An 18,369-nucleotide genomic window follows, 5' to 3' on the forward strand; every position below is an offset into this window, starting at 1 on the left:
AATATCTAAAATTTAAAAGAGTAACTCAGTCTGGCTGGGTCTCGAACTCGATCGCCCGGTTGACTCGGTATCTAGTGTGTTAAGCCTCGTTGTATAGTCTGCTCATTGTACAAGCAAAATTTGTTCTATGTAAGTTGTGAAATTACATTAGTTTAGTTAGTGCCAACGTCTCCACTAGTACCACCACATCCCCCCGAATTAAATACGGTATGCGCGCGCACTTTAGTTAGAATAATTGAATTAAAAAAATCAAAAAATATTATATTTAAATAAAATTATAAATATTTTAAATCAAGTTGTGTATGTATAAGTGTGTAAGCTCAGAAACAACCCACAGCTGTCAGCTTTTTTTTATTTTGTAATTAATTGTGAGTGCTACTTTGATCTATGTTTTACCACTGTTTTTCTTGATCCATCCGGGTAAATACTGGAACAGTTCCTTTGTTTATCCTTATATTAACATATCAAACAATTCCTTATTTGTTAATTTATTGTTTAGATAATGACTAAAATAAAAGATTTCTTCTTTTTTTCTGTTTAACCTCCGAAACCACCGTTAAGTACTACTTCAGACGGTGAATGAGGATGATATGTATGAATGTAAATGATGAAGTGTGGTCTTGTACAGTCTCAGGTCGACCGTTCCTGAGATGTGTGATTAATTGAAACCCAATCACCAAAGAACACCGGCAATGTCGGATGAATGCGTTGTAAGACCATTAGCATACGATATTATACTACTAAGAAAATAAAAAAAATTATTTACCAATTTATTAACTTATATAGAGTGTAACAAGAAAGTGATCATGGCTATTTATTTTCGGATTCTATGTATCAAAATGTGTAAAAAATGTCTTATATACAAATATAGATTTTTTTTGCTATAATTCCGTCATTATGTTTTTTTTTTACAGAAAATTTTATATCTCAAGATCAGATTGAGGAATTAAAGAATTTACTTGGTAAAAAGTTTTAAAAAAAAATATTCATTAATCTCAAAATTGTGGCCATGTCAATCTTTTATCTTTTATGTTTTGATAATCGTTAGTCTTATCATTATATGTGTTTGGAAAGACAGAACACCAGGTCAGGCTCCTGTTCTTCCCCCCGCAGACCACTGATTCCCAGCGGACTACGGCACCGTGGATCGCGAGGTCCACTCCAGCAGTTGCTGAAAGTCGCAATATTGTGGTGAAAACGGCCGGAAAGACCTACACCGACTTGTTGCGAAGAATGGTGAGTTGTGAAAGAGACTCTATCGCAGGGGAGGCCGGTGAGGTTTTGTCAATAAGGAAAGGAGTTAATGAGGAGCTGTGCATCAGAGTCAAAGGGGTTCAGAAGGCGGAGGAGTTGAAGAGCACTCTGCAGAGTAAAGCTACCAGCCTGCAAGTTATTATAAGTCAAGAGGAGGTAGTAGGGCGGTTGACTACGTACAGGACATCGAGCTCGAGACCTCTGACCAAGAAATACAGTCTGCAGTGACGAAAGTAGTAGGAGATGCAGAGGTTTTTAGGATCACGTTAGCGCGCCCGGCGTATGGCCAAACTAAAAACGCTACAGTTATCACAAGCCAACGTGCGGCGAAGAGGTTGACGGACGAACGAATTAAGATAGTGTGGGTTCACTGCCGCGCCTATATCAGAGAGGTTGGGACAGATTTCATGTGTTGGGGAGTGGAACACGTAGCATCGCAGTGCTTGGGTTCGGATAGGACGGGTCTGTATCACTTGTCGCCGCCCACAAGTGATACACAGCCCTTCTGCATCCCTTCGCAATGCAGAAGGGAGCATTGCGAAGGAGCAATATATGCGCGCTGTGTGGTACGGAGGGCCACCGGGCTAAGGGGTGTCCGATTACAAAATGAGGTTCCTGAAATTTAACTCCAACCAAAGTAGACGAGCTATGGACCTCTGCTGGGAAGTGGTCCAGCGTGAGGCAGTGGATATAGTTATGATATCAGAACCCAACGAGGCAGTGATCCCCCATCACTGCCTCGTTGGGAAGGTCTACGGTTGATTTTGTCAGCGCACTAATGTAAATAGATGAGGCGGTGTCCGGTACCTGATGGACCAGGCTTATATCAATCATAATATTTCTCGATGTGTGGAACGCATTCAATTCCCTCACCTGGGAGTCTATCTTCCCAGCGCTGAGGAGGTTGGGCGTTAGTGGCTACCTGAGGAGGATAGTACAGGATTACCTCGACGATCGGCGACTTGTATATTGGCTGGGGGATAACGAAATACGCGTGCTTCCGGTCTACGCGTGGGGTGCCCCAGGGCTCTGTCTTGAGACCCCTCGTCTGAAACGCAATGATTGGCAAGCTAGGTGGGATAAGTCCACCCAGGACTGGTGGAAATACCGCCTTATCGCGGATTTAAAGCCGTGGGCCAGCCTGAGCAGAACACGTGGTGTTCTGGTGCCCGCAGTGGGATGTATACCGCCTAGCTTGCTCGGCAATTACCGGACCACTCAGCGTGGAGAACATCATCGTCACCATATTGCGGAGCTCCAAGAGTTTTGATACCATTGCGGGGTTGATGGTGACGGTTCTTCAGGAGAAGAATGGGTGTTGGGGATGAGGGATAGCCCTCTGTGGAGCTGCCGTTCGTACGTGCTTGCACGAGTGGGCAGTAGCGATGATGCACGGGGACTCTCGCAACCCCGAGCGAAAAAGACCGAGTCCCGGCGGGGATGCCCCATTTGGAATTTCCCCGTTAGAGGCATTGGCATAAAGACCGAGTCTTGGCTTTTGGAGTGGGGACTCAGGGACGGCATAGCCAAGCCTGGTGAAGCTTACTCTGAGGGTTTGAGGCGGCAAAGTGAGATCCGACCGGCAGACCGAGACGTGGAGGCCTGTTAGAGTAAAGGACACTCCCCTGGGCTGTGGGAAAATAAAAATAAAATATCTATTAAATTTAAGATATATTTAAAAATAAAATAAATAATAAATAATTTTTTGTTTTGTGTTTTTGTTTTTAGGATTCGAATTATATAGGGAACCCAAATCAAAATTCAAGCTACTATCCGGAGTCGGTGAGTAAAAAACTCTTTATTTTTATGTTTTAAATAAAATCCCAATGATTTGTCATTGCTGTACATATAATATGATTTCATAAAAATGGCTGTTTATTACAAAAAGAATTAAATAATTACTTTTAGAAGAAAAATCTTTGGTGAAATTCTAGTATTTAAATGATGTTAATATTATTTTACGGAATCACTATAACGACCAGTAGAGGCCAATATAAATAAATACCTACGCAAGTAGCCTACATAATTTTATTAAGATTTCTGTATTCATGTCTCACAAGCTCTAAAATATCAAGAAAAAAACAACTGTCATTATTTTAATCAATAGAAATCATTTTTCTCTGTTTTACTTTATTACATCTAGCGAAGTATAAAAAAAAAACATAAATATTACCGTTTTGATTTGTTTAATCCATTAAAACTTGCTGATCAGATATTTAAGATGAAACAAATTATTATTTTTATTATTTTAAATAAAAAAATTAAATTATCTCTAACACAAAGCTTTTTATTTCAAATTTTACGAAATTTAAAAACTCTTACGATGACACTTATTTATTTCGTTAACAGGTATTTTTATACCTGAATATATTTAACTTAGATTTCTGAAATGTGTAGGTTGTAAGTTCGCGTTAACAGTAAAAATATCACGATTTCATAATTTTTTTTTCAAAAAATATAAATTAAACTTGTAGGTTATAAAACTCTTTTTAATGTAGGTGTAAAATAAAATTCCTTTTTCTAAATATTACAAATAAAGTATCAAACAACTGCAATTACCTGAAAATTACGTACTATTAGAGTCAAAAATATCAAAAAGGAATTTGAAATGAAATAAAAATATTAGCGTTATAGGAATTATAAAAAAAAACTCATGAAATTACTTTACAAAATCACTTTTCATTTGATTTTCTTTAAATTGGGGGAGGGGAGGGTTTAAAAATTATATAATAAAACTACCTGCCATGCTATAAATACTACAAAAGAGATATTTATCGTAAATAATCCCAAGGTTTTTAAATTTTAATATCTTATTTTATTTTGAATATTACTTTGGTAACGACAAAAAAATATGTATCTCGAATGATATTCAATAATGGTACAAGAAAACGAATAAACTGGAGAAAAAGACGTAAACAAGAATTTGTTTTTTATTTAAAGACTTTTTTAGTATACTCTTTTTAGTTAAAATGAAGAGTTTTTCCGAATAAGAGAGATGGTAGATAAACTATCACTTCCACATTTAAGTAAGGAAGATTTTGTATTTCAATATTTTCAATAAATTTATGTATTTAATAATTATTATTTTCTATAATTTAATAATCAATACATTTAAATTTTAAATAAATAAATTTATAAGAAATATTAAAATTTAACAGGCTTCGATTTATTACGAGGATCAAGAGATAATTTATTTTAAATCACGAGCTCTTTACACGTCTTTATAATTTTAGTGATTTTTAATGAACATAATTTGACGTAAAAACAAAAATAAAATAAACGTAATTTCATTAACTTAGAAAGAAAAGTTATAACCGTTTCATTATACAGTTTGAGTATGTATTTGTATTACGGTTCATTTTCCTTTATTTTTTTTAGATAGGAATTATTTATCTATCGTTAATAAAAATTGATATGATAAATTAGTGGAATTGATTTCATTAATTTTTTTTCTAATATCTGAAGGATGGGGGAAGATATTGAAAAGACACTAAATAGTTAAATGTGTTGGACTCAAGGAAAATTTTATTCGAATATCTCTATTGTATATGTAAATTTTTTGAACGCTGATGTTCTAAGAGCAGTTCAACTCAAAATTAGATTGCATAAAATTGAATTCAGTTAAAAGAAGAGAATTTATAATTCTCTTTAATATTCTAGAAGAAAAATTTTATTATTAAGTTGAAATTGCATATATTAACAAAAAATAATTGGTACAACAGAAGACCACTATTAATTGTTTACCGTTATTATGAAGAGAATTATTAAACATCAAACTTATCGGTAAATCAGTTTTAAAATAGAAGGAGAAATCGAACACGTATTCTGTTAATTAAAAAATGTGAACATTAAAAAAAAATCACAAAATAGAAATTTAGACAAAGTTTATGTAGAACAGATGGTGAAATTTAAGATTATATTTACATATGTAGATTTACACACACATACACATACACGTGTATGTAAAATGTCAAACATTTTTAAACTAATTATCGACCCTTTTTTCTTTCCTGCCTTAAACTATTAAAGCTTAATTAAGAAAAAAAACACCAGCAAAACGGTTGTTAATCAAACTGCAAATAAATTAAAAAGACAAAATAAAAATTACAAAAAACAATGGTTAACATTAATGTATTTCAATTTCCATTAGTGTTTTGGATAATAGAAGCTAAGTAAAGGAGAATAGTTTATTTACTGATGCTTGACCGAACTTTCTTTTACTATACATTATAATCGAACTTACTAACTAATTAAGACTCAAATTGAAGAATAGATATAGGTCTAAATCTACAGGAAGAAATAGATAGAAGAGTGTTGAGTTAAAATAAAAAATAAAAAACTAAAAGAAAAAACAAAACAAAGAAGCAAGGTGTTCATTCTAGCCTGTGGAATGCCATTTGACGGTTAATTTTTATAAAAGAAGCCGCCAACAACGCCGTAACATATACACAAAAGTTGGTTTAAACTAGTCTACTCTATATTTAAAACATAGGTCTAATAGAACGGAAAAGAAAACCGGCGATGAAAGAAGGTCGACGAAATAAAATGAAGTGAAGCGTTAAGTTCGACCAAGTCCGTGTGAAAATTTTGTACTGCACCTTAAACCACTTTATTATTAATTAGTAGATTTTAATGAAAATAAACGTTAAGAAAGTGACAAAAAAAAGAAATAATAAAAATAACTAGCGTATATCTTACTTTTTTTTTTGTTAGTAACAAAAAATGTATAAATATTTGCGTTATAATACTACCTGTAATAATGTTATGAAACAAAATATAGCTTTTTACAGCTAGTAATAAAAATAATATTTTAAGTTTTTTTATTTCTTTATATTCATTGTCATATTCGCAACTTTTTAGTTTGTTTTTAGGGGTAAACTAATTTATTAATTTTTGTAATGAAAAACGAAGATTTGACGAGGATACCAAATGACTTCTTTGTGTGCCTATTAAATTACATATACCATTTTTTTTTTTTTAAAGAAAGGAAAATAAAATTCTATTTCATTAATAACTTCTAATATTTTTTCATATATATATTTTTATTGAATTATTATTTATCGTAAACCTTTTTTACAATCAGAGGTTAGTAATTATTAATAAATCAATATATTTAAATTAAAAAAAAGGAGATGAAGTCTGATTCGAACCGATGAGTCTTCCCCTTGTAAGATCCAAATATTTCATTAATTAAAATTTTATTTGGTTATAACTCTGGAACTAATGAAAATGAGAACCACTTATGATATATTGAAAAGCTCTCAATCAGGCTTATTACTGCAGTTAAGAAGTCAAAAAATCCAGATTTTTTTTTGAATTTTGGGCTTTTTTGGACACTAATCATTTTATAAGACTAATCGTTTTTGAGTTATGCGAGATACATACGTTCGTACCTACAGACTTTACGCCGAAACTAGTTAAAATGGATTCACAAATGGTCAAAATGGATATTTCCGTTGAAATCTGAAAACCGGAATTTTTCGCGATTACAATACTTCCTTATACGGTACAAGGAAGTAAAAACATACATACATGTACTTATATAAGAAAATATGTAGATAAAGGAGAAAATTATTAAATATTAATATAGAATAAATGGGCATATAAAATACGTGCAATAAAAAATAAAATTATTAAAGCTCTGTTATTTGGCTTTCTGATTTATTTGAAACTTAGAATTGATTTAAAATAATGCTAAAAAGAAAAATTTTAAATATTTTTTTTCGTAATTTTTTTTTTAAGTGATTTATTAAGTTGTAATCAGAAAAGTTGTTTTAAACTAACCGGACCACTTTTCTATTTTTTTTCTTATAATTTACGTTAAAAAATTCAAATAAAACTAAAGAAAAGTGCCGTATTTGACTTTATGTGATAATTTTTTTCACATTTTGGTTTACGTACACGAGTATTCTAAAACCGATTTGGACCTACCGGATACATATTTAGGCTACTACAAACAGCGGCAACGTCAAGATTATACAGCGATTCAAAAACAATTTACCGAGGAGCATAACAGAGGCGTCTCAGTTCGTAAGAAACAGCCAGATCCACGAATATCTGGGTTTACCGTATGTTTAAGAAGAAATACAGCGATTCAGTACAACGTATAAACTGCGGCTAAATAACCAGGTTAATTATTTAGGTAATAGCCTTCTATACAATAGTGAAGAGGTTAGAAGACTAAACGAATCCGTAAAATTGTGGGCTCAATGGAATAGATTCTGGCTGCTGAGTACTCCCACGGAATTACACATCAGGGAGAATGTGCTCGAGAAACCTCTTTCCCCGAGCAACAGAAGAGACAATCGGCTAAGGATTGGACAAACCAGGCTTACCCATGCTCATCTACTTGGCTCTCTTCATTAGATCTGCGAGACTTGCAAGATCAAATGGTCCGTGCACTATTTGCTCTTCGATTACCCAATCTTTGGAACCATCTAACAAAACTTAGACCTGGGTTCGGATATGAAATTTCTGTTAAAACAAAACGAAGGTGTAAAACGTCTGTTGCGGTTCCTCTTCTACAGTAGAATGAAGAATACGATTTAGTGATTTTTGTATCTTTTGTAATTATTGTTGTTAGTCTATGTTTATTTCTTTACTGTTTATTTTTGTTGTTTTATATAATACAACATGATAGTGTTACTTTAGCCGCTAATGACTATAATTGTTGATGCAAGTGTAAAAAAACCGGTTAATGATTCATATAAAAGGTTTGTAACTCCACACATTGGTTTTTGTACTTCCTATTTATTTTTTTGTAAATAAATAGAATTAAAAATTACAAAACAATGTTATACAAAAATATATAGTTAAATAAATATAAATTGATACTACAAACAACAATTGCTTCAATTTGGTATGTTATTATGCAGATTCGGTATATAATTTAGTATAATTAAATGCTAGGCAAAAGACTAACTTTAAATTTCATAATCGAAATAAATATCCAGCTTTTATCATATCTCATTAAAAATTAAACGAGTTTTTCAGAGATTTTAACAAATATTATTTTATAAATTATATTTTCTCATAAATAAATATTGAATCGAAGGCTTTAATATTCAGAATTAATTATTGAATAAAGATTTAAAAATAATTTAATATTATTCCAACAAGAAAAGATAAAACAAATCTTAAACGAAAGTAAAACAAAACGTAGAAGCTTTATGATATGAACGTTTAAAAATATAACTAGAATATGCGTTAAGGTATTTATAACAATCACGTAAACTTCAGTAGTAAAAATATTAAAAAATTAAATTAAAAAAAGTTAAATTATTTTACGCAAGAAAACATGTTTGTCGTTTTTATTTCGTTCAATCTTATTTTTTAAATTAATCTTGAAAGTATAGTTTTATAGAATGCCATTTTTTATTTATAATTTTAACAGTTTCTTTTTATTATGTTGTTATAGAATAGATCAAACAAGACTATTATTATTTTTTAACAGAGTTGAATTCAAAAGATGATTAAAATGGTTATGATTTACCTTTAATCAAATTTTAAAAACTAAATCTTTTTAGTTTTCTTTTTAAAAAATAAAATCAAAGGTCTACTTTTTTACAAGAAGATTTAAGAATTAAAATTTCAGTAGTTTTAGCAACTGCTGGTGCCAAAACCACTGACATTTTAATAAGCCCTGTACAACAATTTCAGCAGCAGTATAATACGTAATTTTGGTTATTACCAAAATTACTTATGCTATTACATAAGTAATTTCCGGATAAATAAACTATGGATAATTTACACTTCCTTTATTTACCTTTAAATTTACATTGAATTAATACGTTCAATCACAATAATTTTATACTTTAGTTAAATATATATTTATTTAAAAAAATTATATGTTAGCTAGAACAGATATAAAATTAGTAAAGTTGTTTAGTTGACATTTTAAAGAAAAATGAAGTCATAAGTTTTAAATTGCTTAACAATACTTAAGCTCAGCTGGTTCATTATTAAATAATAAGAAATAAGAAAATGGCATGATGTTTACACTTATCAAGAGTATGAAGAAAACACATGAATCTGAACAGCCATTTAAGTGATGAAAAAAATCCAAAAAAATGTTTTTAATAATAAGAAGAGGGTTATAAACAAAAAACAAAAACCAGGGGTATAGAAAATATATATATATATATATTTTTTTGTTAGAATATAGAATAATATACTATATATTTAGAGAAAGGAATAAACCTAAACGAAAATTTTTCTAAGCGTATTCAGATTAAGGTTAAGCTAACAAACGGCTAAATAAGTTTTCTCTGCCCTCCTGCGTGGCGCTAGTGGTGGTGTCTCGGTCTTTCATCTGGAGGTCCCGGGTTCGAATTCCGGACAGGCATAACATTTTCACACGCTACTTGTCTCACATTCATCTCAACCTCTAAAGTAAGTAATACCTAACGGTGGACTCGGAAGTTAAAAGAAAAAAAAGAAGTTTTCTCTGAATATATCATCGCCTTCAATAAAGCCTAAGTTAAAAAAATAAAAATCTCAAAATCCTTCTGCATTGTTGGGCTATAATTTTTTAAAACTGTAAAAAAATTCTTGATAGCTCCATTTTATGCAGTATAAACTTTCAAAAAAATTTTTGAAAAGTATTAAAGCCGAAGGGGGAGATTGAACAAAAGAACAAAAAAGAAACAACATATACGTATTTAAATTTTATGAGGCGAGATTGATTTTGTGAAAAAAAAATTTTTTGATCATTTACGTTTGCATTGTAAGGTAAAAGTTTGCTTTAATAAACCTTGCTCTAAAATGCTTCTACGGAAACTGAAATGTTTTCCCCATTCCTTCACCCCTTAACGGAATCTGAAAAAAAAATTAATGTGCTCCACATGTAGAAATGTTTGAGCCAAATTTTAAGAAAAGCGGTTCAGTGAATTATGAGATGTAAGCAGAGATGAAGCAGTGCGACACACATACGTATATATATATACAAAATACATATATACACAATAAATATAACACATAAATAGACACACAGTAATACACATAAATACATATATATACAAAATATATATACGTCCGCACATATATATATATATTTTTTTTTGTTTAGATGAACTAATTTAATAAAAAACGTAAATGTGAAAAAACCCGATACCCCATTTTTGACATGGTCATCACACTTTCCCCTTTTATATAGCTATTTTGTTTTGTTTTTTTATATTCGCCGGGGAAGTAAAAATCTAAATAATTACATTAAATTATAATTATATTTATTTATCTATGTTATATAAGTGGTATTAATCTTCTAGAAGTCATTTAATGTAGGAAGGAGCTTGGTTAATATTAATTAATTGTAAGTAGTTAGAATAATTAGAATAACTGTTTAACAAAGTTATAGTTCAGTGCAATAGCCTGAATAAAAATTTGATTTTAACGTACAATGAACGAATTAAAAAACTGAATTACAATATTAGCATTAATAAAAACAGTATAATTATGTAATTTAAAAATAAAGGTCAAGCTAATCTTTATAGAAAACTACATGTATTCTTTTATTATTATTTTCTTGACGTTAAAAAAATTAATCGGAACAACTGCAGCTTAATAAATATACTTTTGTATCTTATTTAATTACATTACTAGTATAATAAATTAGTTTCTAATTAAAGTCAAGTAAGCTAGCAAAAAGAATAAATCAATTTTTTTTCTTTGAGACAAGATTGAATAACTTATTAAATAATATATAAAATAATCATAAAAATAATTTTTTAATAACAAACATTAATAATAATTTTATTGCAGAAACATGCCAATAATAATTAATTTATAATTCATTTCAAAAAAATGAAAAAGAAAAAAGACAACTGCCAATGTCACATTTACAACTGCTTAATTTACATAATTAAAATAACGTATTCTTTCACGCTTTATGCTCTAATATCCCAGTTATTTTACTTTATCAATGAAAATAAATAAATAAAAATTAACTCAACTTATAAAATTTTACAAAACAAAACAGTACAAAACAATTTTACAAAAACAGTACAAGGTGAAAAGATAAAGATGCTACGATTTGCTGATGATATAGTAATTCTAGCCGAGAGTAAAAAGGATTTAGAAGAAACAATGAACGGCATAGATGAAGTCCTACGCAAGAACTATCGCATGAAAATAAACAAGAACAAAACAAAAGTAATGAAATGTAGTAGAAATAACAAAGATGGACCGCTGAATGTGAAAATAGGAGGAGAAAAGATTATGGAGGTAGAAGAATTTTGTTATTTGGGAAATAAAATTACTAAAGATGGACGAAGCAGGAGCGATATAAAATGCCGAATAGCACAAGCTAAACGAGCCTTCAGTAAGAAATATAATTTGTTTACATCAAAAATTAATTTAAATGTCAGGAAAAGATTTTTGAAAGTGTATGTTTGGAGTGTCGCTTTATATGGAAGTGAAACTTGGACGATCGGAGTATCTGAGAAGAATAGATTAGAAGCTTTTGAAATGTGGTGCTATAGGAGAATGTTAAAAATCAGATGGGTGGATAAAGTGACAAATGAAGAGGTATTGCAGCAAATAGATGAAGAAAGAAGCATTTGGAAAAATATAGTTAAAAGAAGAGACAGACTTATAGGCCACATACTAAGGCATCCTGGAATAATCGCTTTAATATTGGAAGGACAGGTAGAAGGGAAAAATTGTGTAGGCAGGCCACGTTTGGAGTATGTAAAACAAATTGTTGGGGATGTAGGATGTAGAGGGTATACTGAAATGAAACGACTAGCACTAGATAGGGAATCTTGGAGAGCTGCATCAAACCAGTCAAATGACTGAAGACAAAAAAAAAAATAATAAAATTTTAAGTTTAAATGAAAAAAAAATCTTTAAAATTTCTTGAACGAAAAATTAAAAAAAAGATTACTATATTTTACTGATTTCAAGAAAAAGATGTTCTCAGTGTGACAAACACACACACACACACACACACACACACACACACACACACACACACATCCATATATATATATATATATATATATATATATATATATATTTCAATTGAAGAAATACAATTATTTTAATGATTTAAAAAAAAATTATCTAAGGAAATTTTCATACATTATTCCATAGTAACTTTCTTCTAGTAATAATTTCTATCAGTCGAAGCTATTTTAAACTATTTAAAACTGTTGTACTTTCTTTGATAGTTTTGAAGCTTAATAATTCGTTTCATAAAAACGGTAAATAATTAAGAGTGCTCTTATTTTATTCTTCAGCCATATTGTATAGTTAACCTAATAAATAAATCTTATTATTTAAATTCTACTATAAAAAATTAAAGAAAAACCCTCTTTTGACTAATTTTTAACTTGTCTTCATTTTATATCTTCTTTAGTGAAACGAGCAAAAAAAATTCCTAATTAAATGGTTTCTTTTTCAGTTTTAAATAAAGCCTGAATACTTTAATTGTTATATATCAGTATTATTCTCAAAATCATGAGGAAAACGATTGTGCAGGGGTTCAGGAGGCGGAGTCCTCTAGGTAGACCGGAATGGCGACCAAAGAGAGCTCTGTGGTTGTCCAGAGCGCCGGTTCCTCTGTCCCGGCAACACGGAAATGGCGAGCGAAGCAAGCTCTGTGGCCCTGTGGCTCCGGGAGGCCTCAAGCAGCCACTGAGTTGGCTCAGGGGTAGGTCTGGGCCAACCTGGGCCCAGAGGGCTTATGTTCTGGCTAAACCGGCCGGCTAGTATATATATATATATATATATATATATATATATATAGCCTATGAAACTCTCGGTGAGGATTCTTACGCGACATCGTACATCCAAATTGGTTTTGCCGTTGAACTGGCTACGGTGGAACAAGCAATATACATACATACATACACCCTAAATACATTACACTCCTTTTTGGGCAGTCATGTAATAAAATGAATGAAAAGATAAAATATGATGTAAATAGATCTTTAATAACACTTAAAGCTTTTTTAATTAAAATATAAACAAACATAAAAAATTATAAAAAAATTTACTTCAGGTTGCTGGATACGATATAGTGTCCTCCTGAATGACATCTGCTGATGAGAGGTATTAGAGAATAAAAAAATAAATAAATAAAAGTTTTAAGGTGAAATTATAATACAATAAAGATAATTGAAATATAAAAGATATATTTAAAGCCAAAGGAACTAATAAATAACAGATAAATAATGTAGTTAATTAAAGTGCAAAGAATACACAAAAAAATAGGAATTTTTTTTTTAAATTGATAAAGTCCTGTAAGTTACAGGAAGAAATAATCGAAGAACTTAAAGAAAGTAGTTAAAAGTTAAAGGAAGCGGGCAGATTGTCCCGTGTTTAAAGGATAAAGAACGGGTAACATGAGGAGCAGCTTATTTAATAAAATGTCGAAGGGTACTTAGTCGGAATCCGACAGCCACTTTTTCAATTTTTTCTTCTAAATCAGAGGGTATGTGGAGGTATCTTCAGAAAAATTATAAATTAAATCTAACCAAACTTAACCTACTCACCGGGTTGGTCTAGCAGTGAACTCATCTTCCCAAATCAGCTGATGTGGAAGTCGAGAGTTGCAGCATTCAAATCTTAGTAAAGCCAGTTATTTTTACACGGTTTTGAATACTAGATCGTGGATACCGGTGTTCTTTGGTGGTTGGGTTTCAATTAACTACACATCTCAGGAATGGTCGAACTGAGAATGTACAAGACTACTACACTTCATTTACACTCATACATATCATCCTCATTCATCCTCTGAAGTATTATCTGAACGGTAGTTACCGGAAGCTAAACAAAAAAAAAAAAAAAACTTAACCTACGCTCGCTAATCAAGGTTAGAGAGCGAAGCGAGCGTAGGTTAAGTTTGGTTAGATTATATTTATAATTTCTCTGAAAATACCTACTGATTTGGAAGAAAAAATTTTAAAAAGTGGCTGTCGGATTCCGAAAAAGAACCAGTTGAAGGGTGGACCTAGAAAAATATGAGTCTTCGATACGATAAATGTAAGAGGATGGAAGTGTTTGATGGTGGAAAAGATTACTTGGGGAATGTCATTAACGAAACCAAGATCCATCGACTGTGGAATAACATGTAAATAGATAGAAAAATGTTATAGTTAAAATTTCTTCCATTTTCGAGTTATAATATCTTGTAGAGTAATAATATTATATCAGAAGAGTGTGATTTTTCATATTATATAAAACTTATATATTTATTACAATTTGTTTAAATAAATTTAATTCAGGAATTAATTAATATATTGAAATTAAATCAATAAATATTTTTCAGTAACTAAAAATTAAATTACCAGTCTTAGAAGTTGAAAAGAAATGAGATGAAATTACATTTACGATTGTTTATGAGTAAAAATGCAATAATTACGTTTTACATAAACCTATTACAAGAATCTAAAAAAAAAAAAACGGTGTATTAGAAAAAATAACCTTTATTATTATCGAATTAAATTTTATCATCAATTAATTAGCCTATATTAAAAGGAAAAGATAAATATCTTATTTAAAAACTAACAGCTTATGTTAATCTAATTGTAGTTTGTAACATATGTTATCATTTAGATCATAATTAAAAAAATTACTTAAATAGAATTCAGTTTAAGCAAAATAATTACGGTACAAAAGATGATTATTAGTTATTAACAAATGTAGTATTATAGGCAAAATATAGAAAATGAAAATAACCCTACATTTAACAGCCAATTGATAGGGCTATCTATATGTAATACGATTTGAATAAGTACATACCACGTATCCCATTATTAGATTATTCTACCTACTTATTTTCCACGCCTGTTTTTCCCCTTTTATTTTGTTTTTTAAAGTGTATAACGGTTTTTATGACCTGTTAACCAATATTACTTTATATTTCATTATAAGAACTTTGTTATGATTACTTTTATGGGGAGATAATAAAATTATTTTAAATATAAATGATTCATTTTACTTATCACTATTTATAAAAATAAATTTTCCTTTACTTTTAAGATAATATTATTTTTCATTTTTTTCTATACGTTAAGGGACTTTCGAAGAGATCTCTACTTCGTCAGAACATATAAAAATATAAATATTAGATTAAATATATATATATATTATGATAACAGATGTATCAACAATAAAAATCGAATATCAGTATTCGCGTTTTCCTAGCATTTTAATATCGGTATTATCATTTGTTTTAACAAATCAGAGATCTCAGCAAAAGCGTTTAGAATAGAGAAATAAGGGAGCAAAAATAAGCGGTAAATACATAATATTTAATTAAAAAATAATTATATTTTGCTGCTAGGATGTAATTTTTTAAACTAAGTATTTATTTCATTTTAATAGTGACTTAATAAATGTGAAAAAGTTGAATTTTTGTAAATAAAATAACTAGTGGTGATGCTTAAATATTTATTACCCATTTATTATTCTTGTGCTAGTTGTGTTTATTGTTTATTATTTATGGTCATATATTTAAGTCGCTAATGACTGTAATTGTTGATGCAACTGTAAGTAAAAATATTTAAAAAAATGTCATATGTTTTATTTACGAGTAAGTTTTATCAATTTTGAAGGCTTATTAAATAAACTTTTTTATTTAATTTTACGTAAGCGAATTGAAATTTTTAGTTTATTTTTTCAGGATAAACGATGAAGAACGGTAGAACAAATATATCGTTTTTTTTCTGTAATAATAGTGCTGCACTTAAACGTAACAGATTAAGTTTATTTACATAATAACAGAAATTGTAACAAAAAACTTACCAATTTAAAAAAAAAAGAAAGAGGTTATTCTTCGATCGATCTTTTTTAAATATATATTTAAAGCTTATTTTTAAACTCAATTGGACTAATTTCGATAATTTTTTTAAATAAATTTTTAGAGGATTATAAATTAAAAGCTAAACTACTATTAAACTGTAAAACAAGATACAAAATTTATTTTTAATAAATTATCGAACCGTTTAAAAAAATCTTCCCAACGATTTATTTAAAATATAATAACCAAAATATTTTTTTTTTACAGAAAAAATATTTCTCTATGTATATGAATATTTAATATAAATTACTAAATTAAAGTGAACATTTCTGAACTTTTTGCATCCCGTTCAGCGTATTTGTAAAACATATGCTTAAATAATTCTTAAATGCCTTCCGAATTGTTCAATATATTTTATAATTAGTAAAATTTATTTTATGTTATATTTATTTAGTAATAAACATTTATTTTAAATTCATTATTTTGTATTTTAAATTTAGTTTTATATTTTCATGTTTTTCCCGTAACCTTATTTCATGTATTTATAATTTAAATAATCAATACGGACTTTAATCACATCAATTTTTTTATTTTGTTATTAATTGTGCATTTTATGATAATTCTCTGATTAATATTTTAATCACGGTTTCTCTTGATCCATCTAGGTAAATGCTGAGGCAGTTAAAATATTTTATAAGTGTAGAAGAATATCTATCCGTTCGTGATATATCTATATATTCTATTATTAAGCGATCAGAAAAATATATTTTAAAAAATCGTTTAAAAAAATGTTAATTAAAATTTAAAATTATTTTCAGTTCTTAAACAAATCTATCTTGTTTTATTTTGTTAAAATATTTATTAAACCAATTTCCTGAATTTGAAGAAGTCTATCATAAAAACGCAATCAGGTTTAATGTGTTTTAAAATATGTGAAAAGTGATTTAATCTCAAAATTTTATTTCCATATTGTGTTTGGAATTAAAAAACATCTCTTTCGTTCCAAAAATTATTTAAATAATTAACTTTCATATATTGGAGAAAGCCTAAATTAATTTTAAAAAGACAAAATAAACGAATATCCGCAGAAATTAATAAATCTTTTTCAAATGTTTATTACCTTAAAAGCTGGACTACTATGGTATGTATAAATAAAGAGCTACGATACGATGTTGAATTTAAAATTTTAAAAACATATTTTTAAACGTTTTTGACTAATCATATTTTCCAGTTCATTTCCTCAAGCGGTTCAATTACAAGATTTTTTCCGGGCAACTTAATAAAAATATTTTTTTTTGCGTGTAAATGGTATGAAAGTATATTTATTCTAATTATTGGTCAGAGTTGGATTTTTATAGTGTTAATGATAACATGATATCACTTTGTTATTTAAAATATATTCACGGTAAACTTCAAGAGATTTTAAAAACAAATGCTCGATGATTATTTACGATTTTTTCTTTATATCCCTTTTATTATTTTTAAAATACAAGAATTTATTACCTTTAAATTTTTCCTGATTTTTTTTATAAAGGAAACGTTTTTTATGTGTATCCATACTTGAAATCAAAATAAAATAATATTTTTTTTTAAAGAAGTAGATAAAACTAACTTTATTAAGAAGTAAAAATAAAACTTTTGTCAATTCTTTAAACTGCACAACTTTTTGTACGTAGTTGGCACAAAATTAAAAATTACATAGTTGCTTATTATTTAGCGTAGATTTATAAAAGTCAAAATTAAAAAAAATATTATTTTTACCTTTTAATACTTTCATATTTGACATTTCTTTTTTAAAAACCTAGATAAATACAGTTTTAAATTCAATAGAAGCAGTTAAAATAGGTTTCTAACTATTAATCAAATTTATAAACAGTTAAACATTTAAATAAAGATAGTTAACTAAATTATAAGCATATATATTTTGTAACAGAAATTTTAACAATATTATTGAATACTATTTATAGTAAACGAAAATTCGTTACCTTGTTAAGATTGCCAACAAACAAACTCAAATTTAAAATAAAATAATAGTAAAGCATGATTCAGGGCATTTTATTTCAGCTACTTATCTTAGTAACTTAAGAGCCTTTCAGTAGAAAGTAATCTATTTTTGTAAAATCCACAGGTGTAATTGTATTTATCTACATGTATATCAATACTTCAGACTGAATTTTTTCATTTAAGAATTTTTCTTAAATGTTTATAAACAATAAATAACAACAGTAATAATAATTATGAAATAAGTTAATAAATTTTACTGGTGTATTTCATTCATTCAATATCGTAGCAGATTTTAAAACACAACTATGATCGATACAAATAAATCGATATTGAAAGTAATATCGATTATCCATTTAAAATCGTATATA

The 18,369-nt window shown here is 28.8% G+C and overlaps 1 protein-coding gene across 1 annotated transcript in view; it reads left to right on the forward strand.

The window, feature by feature from the left end:
* The window catches only part of LOC142329258 (homeobox protein araucan-like), a 496,188-nt gene that overhangs the window by 164,508 nt on the left and 313,311 nt on the right, over nt 1-18,369 (forward strand). The window contains exon 2 of the mRNA XM_075373678.1: nt 2,983-3,036. Coding sequence (XP_075229793.1) covers nt 2,983-3,036 — 54 coding nt within the window. The remainder of the gene's footprint in view (nt 1-2,982; nt 3,037-18,369) is intronic.

The sequence above is a fragment of the Lycorma delicatula genome, chromosome 8 (genome assembly GCF_047948215.1).
Source record: "Lycorma delicatula isolate Av1 chromosome 8, ASM4794821v1, whole genome shotgun sequence".
NCBI classification, from domain to species: Eukaryota; Metazoa; Arthropoda; class Insecta; order Hemiptera; family Fulgoridae; genus Lycorma; species Lycorma delicatula.